This window comes from Cricetulus griseus, assembly GCF_003668045.3.
Source record: "Cricetulus griseus strain 17A/GY chromosome 1 unlocalized genomic scaffold, alternate assembly CriGri-PICRH-1.0 chr1_0, whole genome shotgun sequence".
Taxonomy (NCBI): Eukaryota; Metazoa; Chordata; class Mammalia; order Rodentia; family Cricetidae; genus Cricetulus; species Cricetulus griseus.
Window position 1 is genome coordinate 239,209,093 of NW_023276806.1, and position 18,369 is coordinate 239,227,461.

The 18,369-nt window shown below is 42.1% G+C and overlaps 1 protein-coding gene across 1 annotated transcript in view; it reads right to left on the reverse strand.

Moving 5' to 3' along the window:
• Positions 1-13,804: 13,804 nt before the first annotated feature.
• Positions 13,805-18,369, reverse strand: part of LOC100762600 (palladin) — an 82,707-nt gene continuing 78,142 nt past the window's right edge. The window contains exons 10-12 of the mRNA XM_035450493.1: positions 18,199-18,364; positions 17,543-17,676; positions 13,805-15,926 (exon numbers count right to left, since the gene is read on the reverse strand). Coding sequence (XP_035306384.1) covers positions 15,754-15,926; positions 17,543-17,676; positions 18,199-18,364 — 473 coding nt within the window. The 3' untranslated portion in view covers positions 13,805-15,753. The remainder of the gene's footprint in view (positions 15,927-17,542; positions 17,677-18,198; positions 18,365-18,369) is intronic.

The following is an 18,369-nucleotide window of genomic DNA, read 5'->3' on the forward strand; positions in this document are numbered from 1 at the left end:
TCACAGCAGTCCTTCTGCCTTAATGTCCCAGATGCTGAGCTTGTATGTGTGAGGCATCATACCTGCCTTAGACTTGACTGTGGCTCTGTGTGTGTGTGTGTGATGTATGTATGTATGTATGTATGTATGTATGTATGTATGTATGTGCGGAGTGTGTGTGTGTGGGGGGGGTTATGTGTCTGTGGTATATGTATGTGTGTACGTAGTTTGTATATATGTACATGTGTATGTGGTGTGTGTATGTATATGCATGTATATATGTAGTGTATGTATGTATATAGTGTGTGTATGTATGTACGTGTATGTGTGGTATGTGTGTGGTGTATGTATGTGCATGAGTGTATGGTATGTGTGTAGTGTATGCATGTGTATGAGTGGTATGTGTGTGTGGTTTCTGTATGCATGTAGTGTGTGTATGTGCATGCATGTACATATATGGTGTGTGTGTGTGTGTGTGTGTGTGTGTGGTATGGTGGCCAAAGGAGGACATTGATATCTTCCTTCCTTATTGACTTGAGGTGGGCTGTCAATGAACTGGAGACTCACAGCTTCGGCTAGAATAGCTACCCAGTTAGCTCTTGAAATCTTACTATCTCTGCCCTTGGGGTTACAGGCACGCATGGGCATGGACAACTTTTTACAGGTGCTGGGATTATACAGCAAGTACTCCTATCTTTTCAGCCATCTCTACAGCCAAGACCTTATTTCTTAGAGTGATGCTACTTTTCACAAAGGAATCTGATAACATGACTATGGTGCAGTTGAACCTGTATCTAGAGTACTTCTTAAGGATGGTGAGGGTGAGTCCTTAAGTTACCTGCTATAGCTATAAGCCACACAGATTTTGAACTTAGGGAATTTTTTCCTCATGACAGCCTCAGTATAGCAAGCTACTTAACAATATGAAGAGCTGTGTATGGTAGTGTATGTCCTGTAATCCTGGCACTCAGGAGGCTGAGGCAGGATGACCAAGAATTCAAAGTCAGCCTGGTCTTCATAGTTCTGATCAACTTGGTCAATACAGGGAGACTTGTCTCAAACCAAAGTGCAAAAACTATAATTTTATATTTCATATATATATGTATATATATTTTTTCCTTACCTATATATAAAATAGTCAGGTGTGATTGTGTATGCTTTTAATCCCAGCCCTCACACACAGATACACACAACATATACATATACATACACACATAAATAATTAAGAATATTTTGCATTAGTGGATATATTAATGGTTCAGCCCCAAATCTTAGAATGGCAATGAATAATTATGCTTAAATATTCAGAAAAGTATACAGTAACAATGTATTGTTGTTTTCACTAGAAATAACGCATTGGCTTCTTTTCAGTGGTGCTGGGATCAAGCCCAGGGCCTGCCAGATGTCAGGCAAGCACTTTACCACTCAGCTTCCTCCTCAGCCTGGTCTTAGAAGAGAATATTTGCTGGAAAGTGGAGATAGAGACATGTAACCAAATGTAATATAGATAGCATTCCTTTTGCCTTGAACTCTGGTGGGGGATAATGAACTATTTCTATTAACTAGATTTATGTTGTTTTTATTTACTATCAGCCAAATGTTTTTAATATTTCATTTTAAAAAGTAATGTTTTTAACCAAGGTGCTTATAATCTCAGATACTTGGGCAGCCGAGGCAAGAACATAGCAAGGTCAAGGATGTGCTGGGTTACATAGATCAAGGACAGCCTGGGAAAGTCAGTATGGCTCTGTTGCAAAAGAATCATACATTTTCGGAAGATCTGGGCATGTGGTAGAGTGCTTGCTGGCAGAAGCAAGGCCCTGGTTTCAATCCTTAGTGCTTCAGACTAGAACGGAACAAAACCTAGGGATTCAGGAGTCATCTAACTGCTGTTTTCAAGTAGAACAGTATCTAAGTGGAGACTTAATATAAATACCGAACATCAAATCAAAAATATGAATAAGATGTACTAATAAATTCAGAATAATAGTGTCATAATTAAAAGCTATATACTAAATATGGAGTCCTTTATCTCTAGCATACTTTTTTTTTAATTTAAATTAGAAACAAGCTTGTTTTACATGTCAATCCCAGTTCCCTCTCCCTTCTCTCCTCCCCTGCCCCACCAGCCCCCTATCCCAGCCCCTTTCTGCTCCCCAGGGAGGGTGAGGCCTTCCATGGGGGGGGGGATCTTCAAAGTCTGTCATATCATTTGGAGCAGGGCCGAGGCCCTCCCCTGTGTGTCTAGGCTGAGAGAGTATCCCTCTATGTGGAATGGGCTCCCAAAGTCCATTAATACTGTTCCACTACCAGAGGCCCCATAGATTGCCCAAGCCTCATAATTGACACCCACCATTAGTGGGTCTGGGTTGGTCCTATGCTGCTTTCCCAGCTATTAGTCTGGGGTCCATGAGCTCCCCCTTGTTCAGGTCAGCTGTTTTTGTGGGTTTCGACAGTCTAGTCTTGACCTCTTTCCTCATCACTCCTCCCTCTCTACAACTGGATTCCAGAGTTCAGCTCAGTGTTTAGCTGTGGGTGTCTGCTTCTGCTTCCATCAGCTACTGGATGAAGGCTCTAGGATGGCATAATAGGTAGTCATCATCTCATTATCAGGGAAAAGCATTTAAGGTAGCCTCTTCAGTATTGTTTAGATTGTTAGTTAGGGGTCAAACTTGTAGATCTCTGGACATTTCCCTAGTGCCAGAATTCTCTTTAAACCTTTAATGGCTCCTCAGTTATGTATGGTATCTCTTTTCTTGCTCTCCTCTATTGTTTTCCAACTCAATATTCCTGCTTCCTCATGTCCTCCTTTCCCCTCCTCTTCTTCCCTTCTTTTTCTCCTAACTCCCTCTCCCCTCCCCCCATGCTCCCAATTTGCTCCGAAGTTCTTGTCCCCTTCCCCTTCTCCAGGGGACCATGTATGTCTCTCTTAGAGCTTGTTTCCTAGCTTCTCTGGTGGTGTGGATTGTAGGCTGGTAATCCTGTGCTCTACTGACATACTTTCTTTACTTCACTTATTAGCATTCTGTTTCTTCAGTACTGGGGATTGAATCTTGGGCTTTGGGCCTGCCTACTAAGTCAGGATGAGAACATAGGTGAGCGCAGTTAGTATTGCTGAATGAACAGTCTGTTAAATGCAAGGTGTGGCTGTTGGAGAACTGTCAGGGAGAAGTATTTCTAGGCATGTTAGGAAATGCAATGCTCAGGGTGTTTCACAAGTGTTGGGTTTGGTAGGAGAGTTTGTGTGCAGAGGAGTGGGTAGCTTCCTATGGTCTGACCCATTCGTCTTTGGCCACCTACACTTGACACACTTTCTTTGCTGAACATACCATGTGCTAAAGTTGTGAGTGATGCTAGTTTGTTGTATGAATAAGAGGGAAGCAAAGAGAAAGAAGCCTGATATGGTGGCACTCACCTGTAATCCTTACTCTTGGAATGGGGGGTGGGGTATAGAAGGCAAAGGTTGTTTTTAGTTACATAGCAAACTTGAGACTACCCAGGGCTATGTGAGCAAAAGCCAAACACACCAATGAAAACTAGGTTACCAATAGGCCTACCCTTAAGTGTATGTTTCTATTTTAAAATAAACGCCCCCCCCCATTCATATCAGACTGAAATATGTGGAGAGCTGTTGAAAGGGAAAACACTATCACAACTCCACTCCAGGGGAATTCGCCACCTGTTCTCACTGACTTGGTAGAATTTTCAATCTAATACTTGCATTCAGAGGTAAAGTGGGAAATTACCAATACGGAGTCAGGTAGAAATACAAGGGTATTTAATAGGGAAAAGCCTTACTTACAGAGAGACCTAATAGCGAGCCGGCAGAGCAGCAGTCTGTACAAGCCGAAAAAGAAACTGAAAGTGAAACCCAGCCACCTGAACCTCTCACTCTACATCACCCTGAACATGCCCTCGCAGGCATGGCTACAGGTTCCCCTACAATTCGTCTTTTAGTCTAAAAGAGGATTAAAACTTAACAGTGTAAAGTATCCAAAATTAACAATCATAAAGGTGAAATATAAGAAAATACAACAATCTGCTTATGTCACATCCTAACTATGTCTATTTTAACTAAACCCTAAAGTCATCTGAAAGAGGTGTCCAAGCCTGAACACCTCCTTCCAATCCCAACCATAAACAATAGGAAGCTATCCCTAACTAGGTATATATACTATCCTAAGTGACAACAATGGGGGAAAGGGGGCGTAGCATCCTCCAAGTTACTTCCTGCTGAAATGGGACGATGACATCTTTGTGGGGTCTTGTAGGAAGAAAATGTTAGTATAGTAAAAATCTTGAATGAATTGTATCCAGTCCATGTTAGATGGGATTTGCTTGATTGAAGATATCACTTGGGATTTGATTGATTGAAGATATCACTTGAAATCCTCAACTTGATTGAAGTCAGTACCTGAAGCTCTGGCGGGAGTGTCAGTTGAAATGGAGCAAGTTGGATCCAGTGCAGTCAAGGAGGTGTGGCCCATTTTCTTTCCGGGGTGTTCAGGGATTGCTGTCAGGCAGGTCTTCATTGGCTGTATGGGACTCAAACATAAACAGTTAGCAGAGAAATATTTGCTTGTGTATGTACACATACTAGGAAAGGCAACCATGGAAGAATAATGATTACAAGAGGGTGTACACCTTGAAAGAAAGAGCCAAGAAAAGACAAAGACTGTCCCCAAATTCTTCTCTTATTCTGTGTTACATCAATTGGCTTCTTGATACAATACAGAAACTCTAAAGTTTAGCTAAACAATGTGCTTGGATTTTAGGGGAGGAAAGCCAAATCCAACTCTAAATCAGCATTGATTTACTTGAATAGGGACTAGGAAATGAAGAGAAATAGAGTTATTTGAGAGACAGCTGTAAAGTTTACCATATGGCACGTTCCTTTTGTTTGATGGTTATAGCTACCTTCTCTTCTTAAGCATGTACCCATGTAGTGTTCTTGGACTTCTGGAGATGAGTTTTCCTGTGAAGATAGAAACAAAACACTTCCCTTTCCTTTGGGAGGTTTCTATTTAGTTTATGAGATATTCCTCAGTAAATACCTGTCACTTGTCCTTGTTGAGAGGTTTGTCTTTTTCAACTCTAATCTTGATCAACTTTGATGGTATCCACAGTTTTTCTTCTCCTGTGGAAACCAATGCAAAACCCCTACCCCAACGTAACACATGTCCAGGCTTCCTTACAGAGGTTAGTACAACTTTGAGGTATACTGGTTGATTCAGTTTAGCAGTTTTTTCTGTAGTTCAGTGTCTTTCTGCAGCTGTTTGTCCTTTTTCATTGGCATTAAGAAAGTTTGGTGTCAATAAAGCATCATGCAACCTATATTTGGGGGTTTTTGTTCCCCCAGTCTGTTTATGGAGCATCTCCTTTAATACTCTATTAGATCTCTCAACCACTGCCTGTCCTGTAGGATTGTGTGGTATAGTAGTGACATGCTTTATGTTACAATATTTGAAAAACTGTTCCAATTTGCTGGAGACATTTGCTGGAGCATTGTCAAGTTTTTATTTGTGCAGGTGTACCCATAATGGCCATTACCTCTAATATGTGTCATAACAGAATCAGCCTTTTCAGAGCTAAGAGCATTGGCCATTGAAACTCTGAAAATGTGTCTATAGTATGGTGTACATATTTTAAATTTCCATATTCTGGAAGGTGAACACATCCATTTGCCAAATTTCATTTCTATGTATACCCTTGGGATTACTGCCTGCTGGTAATGGAACTTGATTATAGAATGAACAGGTAGGGCAGTTTTATTACTATCTCCTTGACTTGTTGCCATGTGATGGAAAAATCTGTTTTTATACCTTTGCTATTTACATGGTTCTGAGGCTTCTAGCACACCGATCATAAAAGGTTTCCTTGTATGTCTGTGGTTGATCTACATTCATTGGTCCAGTGTCTGCCCTTACCACATCTTCTACATAATCCTGAAGGTGGTGGCCTTTTGTATGAGGCATTGTTAGAATTCGCTTGTCTACAATTTCTCTTAATATGTCCCATTCTGCCACAGCTGAAACATCTAGGTTCCTGACGCTTTCATGGTCTTCTGGAGTGGGCTCTTCCTACATGAGGTCCTGGTTCATAGTAGTGATGAACCCTGGCCTCTTGGTACCTATATCAATCCCTGTAAGGTGTTTCCCCTTCCCAAGCCCTTCCATCATCATCTCTGGAACTCTTAATTTCCTGCTGCCTTTCGAAACTTCTTGGGATAGCTTCTCCTGCCCAGACTCCAGCATCTTGTACATTATAGTCAATGTGGGCTGTATGCAAATCCCATTCCTTTAGCGGAGCTGATCTGACTTTTAAAGGCAAAAGTATTCTTTTGCATATTGGGTTTGCATTGTCATAAGCTATTGTATACACAATCGAACGTCTTACTGCTGGATCTGTTACTTGTAATTCTACTGCCCTGGTCAACCGTTCTAAGAAGTCCTGGAATAGTTCTGTTGTTCCCTGTTCTATTTTGGTATAAGTTTCCAGTCGTTCCCCTGGCTCACGAACCTTATCCCAGGCGTTTAGTGCTGCTTTCTTGCATAGGGACAGTATATGGTCGTCATATTCAGCCTGAACCTGTGGGTCAGCATAAATACCCTCACCCAGAATCTTCTCCAGAGGAGTGTCATAACCGTCCTTAATGGCCTGACGTTCAAGAAGCTTCCCTTCCTCCCTTATTAATGACTTCCACTGGATTTGACAAGAATTCTCAAGTACAGCTGAAACCAGTGTTACCCAATCTGTGGGTGTCACCCTGTTAAAGGTTGCCCATGAGTGTAATAGCTGTTTTATGTATGGACTATGAAGACCATATGAGACAACTGATTCTTTAATATGCTTAAGATCCTTCAGCTGTATAGGTTGCCATACATAAGCCACCTGTCCCTGGGGGTGTTTTTTAGTTGGTGGCTTTTCTACCATTGTTGGTGGGTAGACCAATGGTGTACCCATAACGACTTTAGAATGATCAAGATACCTGGGTGGAGTAGGTGCCTCGAATTGGAGTGATTCTGTCTCTGAATCCTCCCAATGATCCTTGAGTCTAGTAATGATATCCTCACAAAAAGTTTCAATCTCCTTAATCATAAAAGATTCCAAGCATGTTAGTGAATCTGTAAATTGTTCTAACTGCTCCTCTACACGTTTTTCTAGGTCTTTAATACGGTCGTCCTTACGTAGCATCTGGATGGTATGGAAACTACCTTCTAGGTATTGGAGTCTAGATAAGAGGTCATGATTTGCTGATTTTGAGTCCTCAGCAATCGACCATAGGGACCTATGTAATCTGTCAGCCTTGTACTGTAAATTATCTTCCAAACATTCAAATCTTGACTCATATTTGTGATCTGCTACCTTAGATGCTTCAATAATTGATTGAATGGCACTGTCCAATTCTTCAACCCTATCCTGGGTATTTTGCACCTTTGCATCTAGTTTCTGGATAACAGTGCCTATCTGAGTTTCTAGCTGGCTACAGATATTCTTTAGATCGTTATGGTCTTCTGACAGCCTAGCCTCTAAGGCCTCAGACATGGAGGATCTCTCTGTGTTTATCTTATCATAAATACGCTGCATCTCATCAGACAGCTCTGTCTTTAGCGTATTGGACACAGAGCCAAGCTTATCATCCAATTTCTGTTCCACTTGCTGCACAATTGTGGTCTGACCTAATCTGTTCTCCAAAACCTCATTGCGTAAAGCTGTTGCTATTTCCTGTAAGCAGGGGGTTAGGTTATCCTTATCCCTGTTCCTGAGTCCTCTGGCTAGTAATATTATTTGTACCAGCAAGCTAACTGCCATTACGGCATATAGGCCAGTAATTGGCAAATTAGCATCCTCCTCAAACATTGAATTTACGTAATAAGCAAAAATATTACCAATTTTAGCAAATGATAAATATTCCGCCATAATTTTACCTGAATTCTGCTTCAGATGCAGTAACTATCTTTGATCAGCAGGTGGCTCAGGCATTCAGTTAGTCTGCAGAGCGTTTGGCAGTGGTCAGTCAGGCAAGAATGTGGCAGCGGTGGAGAGAGGTCACAAAGGCGGCTGCGCTTATCTTAGAGAGTATACAGCCTTGCAGCCACAACCACTAAAACAGACGCAGCTGTAAAGCCGCTGCAGCCAGGGGAAACCACAGACCCTGCTGAAAGCTGAGACCTGCTCCCAAGGCCTACTTGGCTCAAAGGCAGGTGGCCTCAGGGCACAGGTAGGCTGCAGTCCGAGCCGGTACGGTGTCTGCAGCTAAAAACTGCGACAGTAATCGTGGGGAGGTCTGTGAAAATCTCCCAGCTGGGCGACGGCTTCTGAGCAGCTCAGCTGCAGCAGGAATGCTCTTGTGTGGCACAGCAGGTGGCTGGGAGCCGGGAGCACCTGTGAGAGAGGGCGCTTTCCCGGCCCAGGCCGTCGACCTGGTGGAACCCACAGCCTGTCCCAAATGGAGCCTCGCTTTCTAATATCCCACTCCTGACAACCAGATAAAGTGGGAAATTACCAATACAGAATCAGGTAGAAATACAAGGGTATTTAACAGGGAAAAGCCTTACTTACAGAGAGACCTAGCCAGCCAGCGCGGACAACAGTCTGTACAGCAAGCTGAAAAGCGAAACTGAAAGTGAAACCCAGCCACCTGAAACTGTCTACATCACCCTGACCACGCCCTCACAGGCGTGGCTACAGGTTCCCCTACACAAAGTCCCAAGAACTTCAGTGAATTCTTAAACTGAAGACTCATCTATGGCTGTTATCCTTCTCCTTGCAGCTCATGGTCAAGCTCCTGCTTAGCACTTGAAGGAAAAGGTTCATGGCCAAAGCCATTATATGCAGTTTTTATGCTTGGGCTTTAAAATGTGTGCTCTTTTCATATTTTTAGTCATATTCTATTTATGAGTGTTGTATCAGCTTTTTACAGATAGGATTATATGTTGCAAATTAGTTTGAGGAGATAATTTATACAGAAAAACTGAGTCAATTTACATGCATCTATATTACCCAGAATACCAAGAGAAGACAGACTATTTTAAGTATTCAAGAGTTGATGTCTAATGTTGCTGGAATATTTTCTCCAAGCCTTGTGAATGGGAAAAGTGGGAATTATGAAAATCTACTATTGTCCTGCTTGAAAAACATACCTAAAGTATTTAACAGCTGGCATTTATGTTAAATTTTGCCTTTCAACTATATTATAAGCTCTAAGGGCAGAGTCCATGCTGTGTCTTTATTTGTTATGTAATTAAGTCTCTTGCACTTTCGTGATAGCTCTACCTTGCTGTTCTGCACCATGCATCAGGTACACACCTATCTTAAGTTTCAATAATTACCTCCAATGTAACTTGGAATTCTTGGATCAATATTCTAAGTGAGATGCTATCAGTTACGTGTGTGTTACCCGGCCTGTCCATTTACTTAACGAATTGACAGAGGCCCCGGTGAATTGAGCACAGGCTGTTGGAGCAAGGACAGCAATGGATTCAGCAAGCCAGCAGGACTTAGGAGATGAAGACTAGGATCCCTGAAGGCCACCGCAATACTACTGCTAAGGTCCTTTTATTTTGAAGAAATGGTAGACAGAACTTAAGAGCTGGTGATCAGTCCATTTGCAGCTGTCATGAAGGAAGAACACTGGGATGAGGGGAGCTTTGGAAAGCCAAGTCCACATTTTTCCTCACTGTCACTATTCTGTCTCATTGCCATAGGATAAGGAGTGGTGGTTTCTCTGACACTTGCAGCCAGAGGTGGTGAGGGAGAGGTGATTGTAGACTGGAACTGTAGTCCAGAGAATACTGGCCAAGGCTGTGCATACCATAATAGTAATAACAGACCTCATTATCACTTGTCACTTGGACCTTATGGTGCTGGGTTTCAGGCTTCCTTTAAAGCTCATTTAAGTTAATTTCTATTAGTATTAGCTGTAAATTCATAATGCTTCAGAGAGGTGATCAGGAACTGTATGGCATAAACTTCCATTCCTTCCCAACAAAAGCAGCTCTTACCCATCTAGCAAACACTCTACATGGGGTTTAAACTATAGGCAAGGTTAAAATCCCATCACTATCCTCTTGCTATTGAGAGCAAAGCCAAAATCCCTTCTTTGGAGTACAGCCTAAGAATGATTGCCTGTGGGATAGTTCATCCTCTTTCTGTAGTGAGGTAATAATTGCATTTATAGCATCCTTCCTATAGGACCCAGAAAGAGGATGTAGGAGAATTACCCCCTCATAACATCAGCAAGGAGGGAAGGGTAAATTACCACCATTTCTTAAATATTAGACCTCTTTTTCTATGATAGTCTAGGAATCTGATGACCCTGTTGAAATGGGCAAGCTGCTGGGTACAAATGTCACTGATGTGTGGTGGATTCCTGGTTTCACTCTGGCCAGTGTGAGAAAGAATAGGCCTCAAGAAGTACTTGAGGTGATGCAGTCTACTTTACTGAAAGTTGTTGGACTTCTTTTGTTACTTTTTTTCTGTTGGGATCTCGCAGTGTTGCCCTGGCTGGTCTTGCACTTGAGAACCTCCTGAGTAGTTGGGGAAATTGTAGAAATTCACCACAAAGAGATGCAATGAACCCTCCTCAAGTCTATCTTTGGGGTCCTAACATGAGAGTATATTTAAATACAAAGCAAGACATATCCACAACTAAGCAGTTTGTCCAAGATATGGTCCCCTGCCCACTCTTGTGTTAGCAAGTCTGTCCTGCAAAGTCACCTTACAAGTTTTAACAGTTTTCTCCTGGAGGCAAGTTCTTCCTGTGGCTTCAGCCATTTCTTGTCACAGCAGAATATTCCTGAGAGACTTTCATTTTTTTAAAATTCGAGACAGGGTTTCTCTGTGTAACCCCTTAAAGGTCCATTCTTTTAATAGTCTGATGTACAAAGAGGGAAGTATAAGTGCCCCTTTAGAATATATTTGTTCTTTCCAGATTGGTCAGTGACATGACTTTTGTGTCTTTTCTTTCTTTTTTTTTAAATAATTATTTCATTTGTTTTTTTGAGAATTTCATACATTATATTTTAATTATATCTTTTCCCTCCTCCAACTCCTTTCAGTTCCTCCCCTGTCTCCTTGCTCACCCAACTCCATGTTCTTTCCCTCTCTCAAAACAAGCATAAAGCCAAACAAACTCAAGACCAACAACAATAAAGTCCAGTTTGTGTTGTATGGTTACCCTGTGCATATAACTTCGTGGAGTTATAGTTGTTGTATCTAGTGTGACTCCATCCAAGAAAACTGATTCTGTTTTCATGCACATTCTCTCACAAGGTCTGACAATAGGCACGTAAGCTGCACAGCTCAGATCAGACAAAATCTCAGCACATAGTGGGAAAGTGGGCTCAAAGACCAGCCCCTCACCAAGAAGCTATTCATAACTGATGGCTTCTGGGAAAAGAAAAAAACGAGAAAATGACATTGCAATATTAATTCGGAAGTAGGTATGCTCTTCCTGCTCTTTTAGAGAACCTTGGGGGCTATCAGGGTTTCCTGGGCTCTACTTTGAGAACTGGTACTTGTGTTAGTTGCTTTTCCTGTTGCTTGGACAGGATACCTGACAAAGCACTAGTTGGATTTTCCTGGAATGCTGACCATCCACGCCTGACACTCATCTCTTGTCAATAGACTGGAGTTTGGAGGGGAAAAATACTCTAAACTGACTTGATTCCAGGTACTGGTATAGTGCTCATAACCAGCCACCCGGTCTCTATCTGGGAATGTCGATTCTTATGGTTCAGTCTCTGGTGCCTGATGTAGAAGGTCAGGGTCCACTGACTGCTGTAAGCCTTTTCCTCACTTTGACTTGCAGAAATTGCAAATAATTCTCAGGCTTTTATGAGCTCTGTCTTAGGGAAACAGTGGTTTCTTTCATTCTTCTTTTCTAAATTACATTACCTTCAATTGTTGGGTAGCTTTGGGGGGATCAGTTTTAAGTACCTCACCCTGCATCTGATTTCTGTCATCTGTCTCTTCCCATTTTCCTTTGGGCATATGCCTTTAAAACAAACAAGCAGAGAGAGCTCTGTGAAGTCTGCTTCAGGCTGGGAACTCTTGTATACATACATGAAATACCTTTGTTGCTTAGGAATCCTAACTGTGTCGTTTGAATGGATGTGTCCCTAGTATTTATTCATGCTTCATGACATTACACCATATTTGTGAGGTATGTGCATGCTTTTAGAGTGGGTTTATATTGAGGTCAAACAACTCAGATTGGGAAGAATTTTGGTGGTACAATGCAGCATATTGTACCACTGGTTCATCAGACAAAGAGAAGCAAGACCCTGAGGCCTCTTGAAGACCACCTCACTGGCAGAGACTGTTCTCGTGATGTAACCAAAAGAACCATGTACAAAAACAAGTCTCTTCTGAGGGACAGTTGTGACTAGTCTGCTAGCAGCTTCTTCAGGCTCTTTGATAACATGATAGTTCTGAGAGTTGGCTGAGCCTGGAAGGACCTAGGGGACCAACCCTCCTCAGGTGATGGCTTCTGAACTGGAAGGGCTTGAGAAAACCCAGATTTCTATTCTCTTAACACTTATATGTGTCTTTTTTTTAAATATTTATGCCGGTCTCTCCTGCCAGGTGGGTCCCAGAGACTGAACACAGGCCATCAGGCTTAGTGGCACGAGTCTACCTGCTGAGTCACCTGTCTGGCCTCAAAATCCAGATTTCTGAATCAGAAGAGTTAGGTAGCACTGAAGAATTTGCATTTCTAGTAAGTTCCTGATAGTCTAGAGAGAACCACTCTAAGACCTGACCTACAGGCTTTTCAAAAGAAAGGAATTAGGTGGATGCCTGTCATTTATAGTACAGCGGGAAAACACTTTAATTAGATGAAACTTCAACATAAAGAATAGATCCCAGGTTGTGAAACAAAATGCCAGGCATTCCAGGTGAAGTCCCGATATGTCACATGCCTTAAACAGCACAGGTGTATAATTGGTACTCCTGGGTTTTATTTGCTTGCTAAACTGTTTTTGAGAGTTAGTAAGCAGACAGCTGTCCCACACACCTCTCTTGTGCAATCAAGCCTGAGTCTCAGTGCTATCTGGAAGAGGTTTCTTTTCTTTTATGTGTGTATATGGTGTACATGGCATGGGTACACATGGAGGCCAGAGGCTGACATCAGGATGTCTTCCTGAGTCACTTCTATTCTTTGAGACAAGATCTGCTCCCTGAAGCTGGCTGGCCAGTGAGCCCCAGGAATCTGCCTATCACTACCCCCTCAGCACTGCTGTCATCACAGCCAGGATTTTAGGTCGGTGCTATAGATATGAACTCAGGTCTTCCCTTGCATGCAGCAAATATTTACACAGTGAGCCACTTCCCTGTTCCCCAAAAAGGATTTTGAAGGTAAAATTAAGTTCCTAAATCAAGTGCTTTTAGACAGGAGACTATGCGGGTGGGGCTTGTTTTATCCACGTGTATCTTTAAAGGGGAATGGGCCCTTTCACAATAGAACCCAACCAGGAGCTGGTTTGCATGAGGGGAATTCTCACTTCTAGCTTTGAAAACGGAGGGGAAGAAATACTCATGGCCTTTAGGAGAGGAGAGCAGAGCAGTCTTTGGCTGACAGACTAAGTGGCTCCTCTGTCCCATAACATCAAGGTACTTCTGAATTCTGTCTTAACCACTTGAGCGTCAGGTGATTGCAGCTGGTGACACAATCATGTCAACTCTTACTGCACAGTGAGCTGGCAGCTTGCCGTCTCATGCCCACCTTCTGAATTCCCTGACTCCGACAATGCAGAAATTTGATGCTTCTAACTCTGCCAGTCCATTACAGCAGCCATAGAGAACAAGGTCACAAAGGATCAGCTACTGTTTGTTAAATATTTATTTATTGATGTTAAGTCCACATTACAACGGCACAACAATCCAAAGTATGGTAGTACTTTGTTTTTTATGTTTTTTCATAAATACAAAGTAAAAGGTGGCAAAAAAAATGCTAGTTAATCCCAAGCCCAGCAAATTAGCAAAAAAAAAAAAAAAAAAAAAAAAAGTCACATTCAGAAAAATTTGGCAAGTATAATAATATAGGTCACAATTCTACAACAGAGATAGGTCTAAAAGACCCTGCATGGTTACTTAAACCCCCCATCAGCAATGTGTATGTGGTCAAAGAGTCTTGTACCACACGGTATAGAACATCTGCCACCCAGTGCTCAAGCCTGCTAAAACTTGGTTTGTTGGTGTTCTTACAAAAGTAGAAAGCTGTACATGTGAAGCAGTAATACAAAATAAATGGGGTGGTTACAGATACAAAATTGTTTTAAAAAGTACTATGTATGAATTGAGTAACTGAGCTAAGAAAGTTGAACACTTTTATAAATAATGAACAATAATAGATATGGTTTGCATGAGGAACACAGTGTTTTCTCTTCATAGCAAAGTACCATTAAAGCCTCACGTCTTACACTACCAGGCCAGATTATTTTCTCTCATTAAAAAAGGAAAATATTGGTTCCGACTTAAAGTCATCAAGTCTGGTCAGAATCAACTGTGTTTAGCTGATGCAAAATCATGCATTCAAAAAGCGGTCCTTGCAGCTTGGCCGTGTAGGTGCTCAGAGCTTGGCCCTTCTAAGGCTAGATTCCATGGCGTCAGGGAAGTGAAGGGAACTAGAAATGTCCATTCACCACCTCCTGGTGCCAACGGAAAAGAAATTCATTGTAGCACAAGCTTGTTTTTGTCTCTCAAGTCTCCACTTCCCTCAGGCAAACTAGACCCTACCAGCTACTTCTCACTCATGCCCCCCCCTGCAATCTCAACCCATGTCCAACTTACTCTACATACTAACGTCATTAATCCTACACACGTCAGCTACATGGAAGTCTCCATCACACATGCACACCAGACTTCCAGATGACCCTCTAGAGTCCTTGACTGGTTAATGGCAGTGTTTTTGCATCTATGTTTTTAAGGTTTAGAAGAAAACCAAAGAAGAGCCTGGCCCACTGCCTGATGCTTTCATCTAAATGGATATGAGATCCCTGTGTGGGTAGCAACTCCTTCCTTCCTTCTTCCCATGCCTTCCAAACTTGTTTCCTCCAAACACTACATGCCTTGGTCATTTGGGTAGTTTGATGCCTCTTGTGGAATGGACTGTAATACGTTTCGGCTTTCTACAGAACATTTTAGTTGTTTAAGTTCAAATTAGCCTTTTAGTTCCTATGGATTGTAAGTAAGCCTCATACTGAAGTAGCGTAAAGAGAAAACCCCTGATACGGATGACATTTAAGGCAAGAAATTCCTTTCTTGTGGTTTAACACGAGCAGTTTGCAAAGACAAGGCGTTCCCTGGCTTTCTTCATCATTCTCCTTCCCGCCCTTCCATATTGCACTTGGTTCACTGTAGCCATCTGTAGACACTGCACTTAGAGACGCTGAAGTATCTATCAAGCATTTCACACTGCCACACTAGAGCACCTATAGCTTGTGTTTGAAGGCACTTATGGATAACTTAAACCATGGTTACCTCTGAACAGTTGATTTCTTTTGGCATTTCAGACCATTTTGATTACAACAATTCCAAAAGTTTTAACCTGGACAACAAATGCGAATTTTTTGTGCAATGTGTACATTTCTATAAGCATCGCCTATTTAGATTCTCTATCAAGTAAGAAAAATACAATTTTGGTGTTGTTTTTCTTTTTTTTTTTCAATTTCTTAAAGTCAAAAGTATACTTCTGCCTTTTATATAATGTGACAGAGGAGGACGTTGGTCAAAGCAATGGCGTTCAGTTTTCAGCTTCAACAGGGGCACCCATCACAGGTCGTCACTTTCTACCAAGCCACTGTTCAGTGTCAGGTGAGATGGGCTTGCTTCAGGTTGGAAAGCGGCTTTGATGTCTAGTCCCTGGTCCGAAAGTGCTGCGTAGCGACTGGCCGAGGGCCGTACTTTTTTTGGCTTGGTGGTCTGTGGCTGCTGATGCCACTGGGCTACAAAGAAAGAGAATAAATGAAGATTTTTAGCAAACATATGCTTGGGAATCCCGTAGGAGTTTAAGTAAACAAAGAATGGCTTTTGGGCAGAGCCTGATGGCTTACACCTGTAATCTCAGCACTTCAGGCTGAGGCAGGAGAATTGTTGTAAGTTTGAGGTCAGCTTGGGTTGCACAGTGATGGCCATTCTGGGTTTCAGAGCAACAAACTGACTCTAAGAACAAAAAGCACACTCACAAAATGAATATATATATATATATATACATATATATATGTATATATATATATATATTCCATAATACTCTCTTTAAAAAGATTTTATTTTTTATATATGCTGAGTGTTTTGCCTTTATGTATGCACATGCACTGAGTATGTTCATGGTGCGTAAGTGTGTTGCCTGTGTGTTTGCATATTCACTGACTAGGTACCTGGTACCTGGGAAACCAAGAGGTGCCAGATTGCCCTGGTACTGGACAGCTGTGAATGGCTGTGTGGATCCTGGGAACCAAACCCAGGTCCTCTGCTAGAACAGGAAGTGTACTTAACTGCTGAGCTATCTCTCCAGTCCCCACATATATACTGTTTGTGGAAGAACGAACACAGTCACGGTAGAGCCGTAGCTAACTTAAGAGGTCCTTCTGCGTTTTACTTACAAGAAACACAAGCCAGTGTCTGCTTGTGGCCATGGGCTGTAAAGTCAGGCAACATGGGAAGTTATTGTTCTTTTACCAACTGCAGCACTGGAAAAATCTCAAAACAGTTGGTAAGCTTCCTATATCTGACCCATTTTTCTCTCTTTCCTTTAATGATAATTACAGTTAGGAATTCTAGATAGAGTTTTGACATTAATAAACCGAAAAGAATCAGGCATTTGGGAAGGTCTTGAGGGACTATTACTTTCTTAAGCAGAAATAAAATCTGGAATTTGTTTTTAGGATTTTCTATTTTCTTATATCAACTGATCATATAATGCTGTTGTACTAGCCTTTAAATTGAGCTGGTGGTTTTTGAAATTTAGGATGCATGTATATAGATACACACACACACACACACACACACACACACACACACACACACACACACACATTCAAGAATCTCCTGGTAAGCTGTTTAAGAAATATTAATGAGAAAAGCACTTTGCAGTGTTAAGTACACATTCCAGAATCAAGGTACACACATTAAGACTGTAGCAGGACACCGTGAGAGGACTATGGTTCAGGAGGAGATGTTAAGAGACAGTCACTTGCAGAATATCGGGATAAGAAAATATGCAAAATGCGGATGCCTTTGTCCACTGTTAACCCCCATGGATGCTCAAGTGAGAAAGCCGCAGCTGACTAGTCAGCCTACGAAAACAACATGCACATCTCGCTAATCAAAGACCCTGGTGATACTTGGGTGTTTGTTCTCCTGGAGGGGTTTCACTATTAATGTCGGGAAACTATAAACAGAAAGAGAGAGAGAGCAATATGAATTTCTTTTTAGCAAATAAAATGCTCGAGTATAAACTTAGAACATAAATCTTGGAGTAATGAGATACGTCATTCTGATAACCTAATTCCTAATCATTCAACGGGGGCAATGCAGTGAGATGACATGAGGCCGCACTCACTGTAGACATCCAGCCGGGCAGTGCAGGACACAATGCCAGCCTCGTTCTTGGCGGATACAGTATACCACCCAGCGTCTTCTTTTGTGGCTCCCTGAATGAGCAGGCAGATGTAGCCATGGTTATCCTGGTGCATGCTGCAGAAAAAGATAAAGTCATTAGTGCCCCACATTTAAAAAGTGGCTTTGGATGTGCAACATCATTTTTAATCAGGTCATTGGAAACAGAACTGTTCGAGTAGCAGACAATAGACAGGCTCATAGTCATTAGGGGCGGGCAGCTAGCCCCGTTAAGTTAATGGGAGAGTGGTAGACCTCGAGAGGGTGAATAAACCTCGGCACTATTCCTAGAGGAAGACCTGCCCGTGCAAAACCATGGACGAGGCTGTTGCCACCGAAGCAAATGAATCCATCTCTTCTTTTTCTTATACACATTTCAAAAATGCAATGAAGTCAGAATGTGCTCGCCACATGGCCACATTGCTGCCTTCCACAACCTTGAGCCTACATTTGGGCGAAGGGTGACTTTTGTCTCACCTGCCCGTGATAGCATGGATTTTACATACACCGATTTGCATGCAATAGCCGACATATCTATTGTCTAGATTGAGGACTACACAAGTTATGGGGTAGACACTGCCGCTGTGTATTCTTTCTTACCTTACTCGCTCAGTGCTGTGAGTGAGCGATTCATTTTCTTTCTTCCAAAATATCTGAGGCGGTGGCACTCCCGAAACTCGGCACTCCAGCCTCACTGGGTACCCATCGGCTACCCCTGTGTTTTGCAGTTTCTCAACAAACACGGGGGCCTTGTGTGCTTCTTTAGCTAAG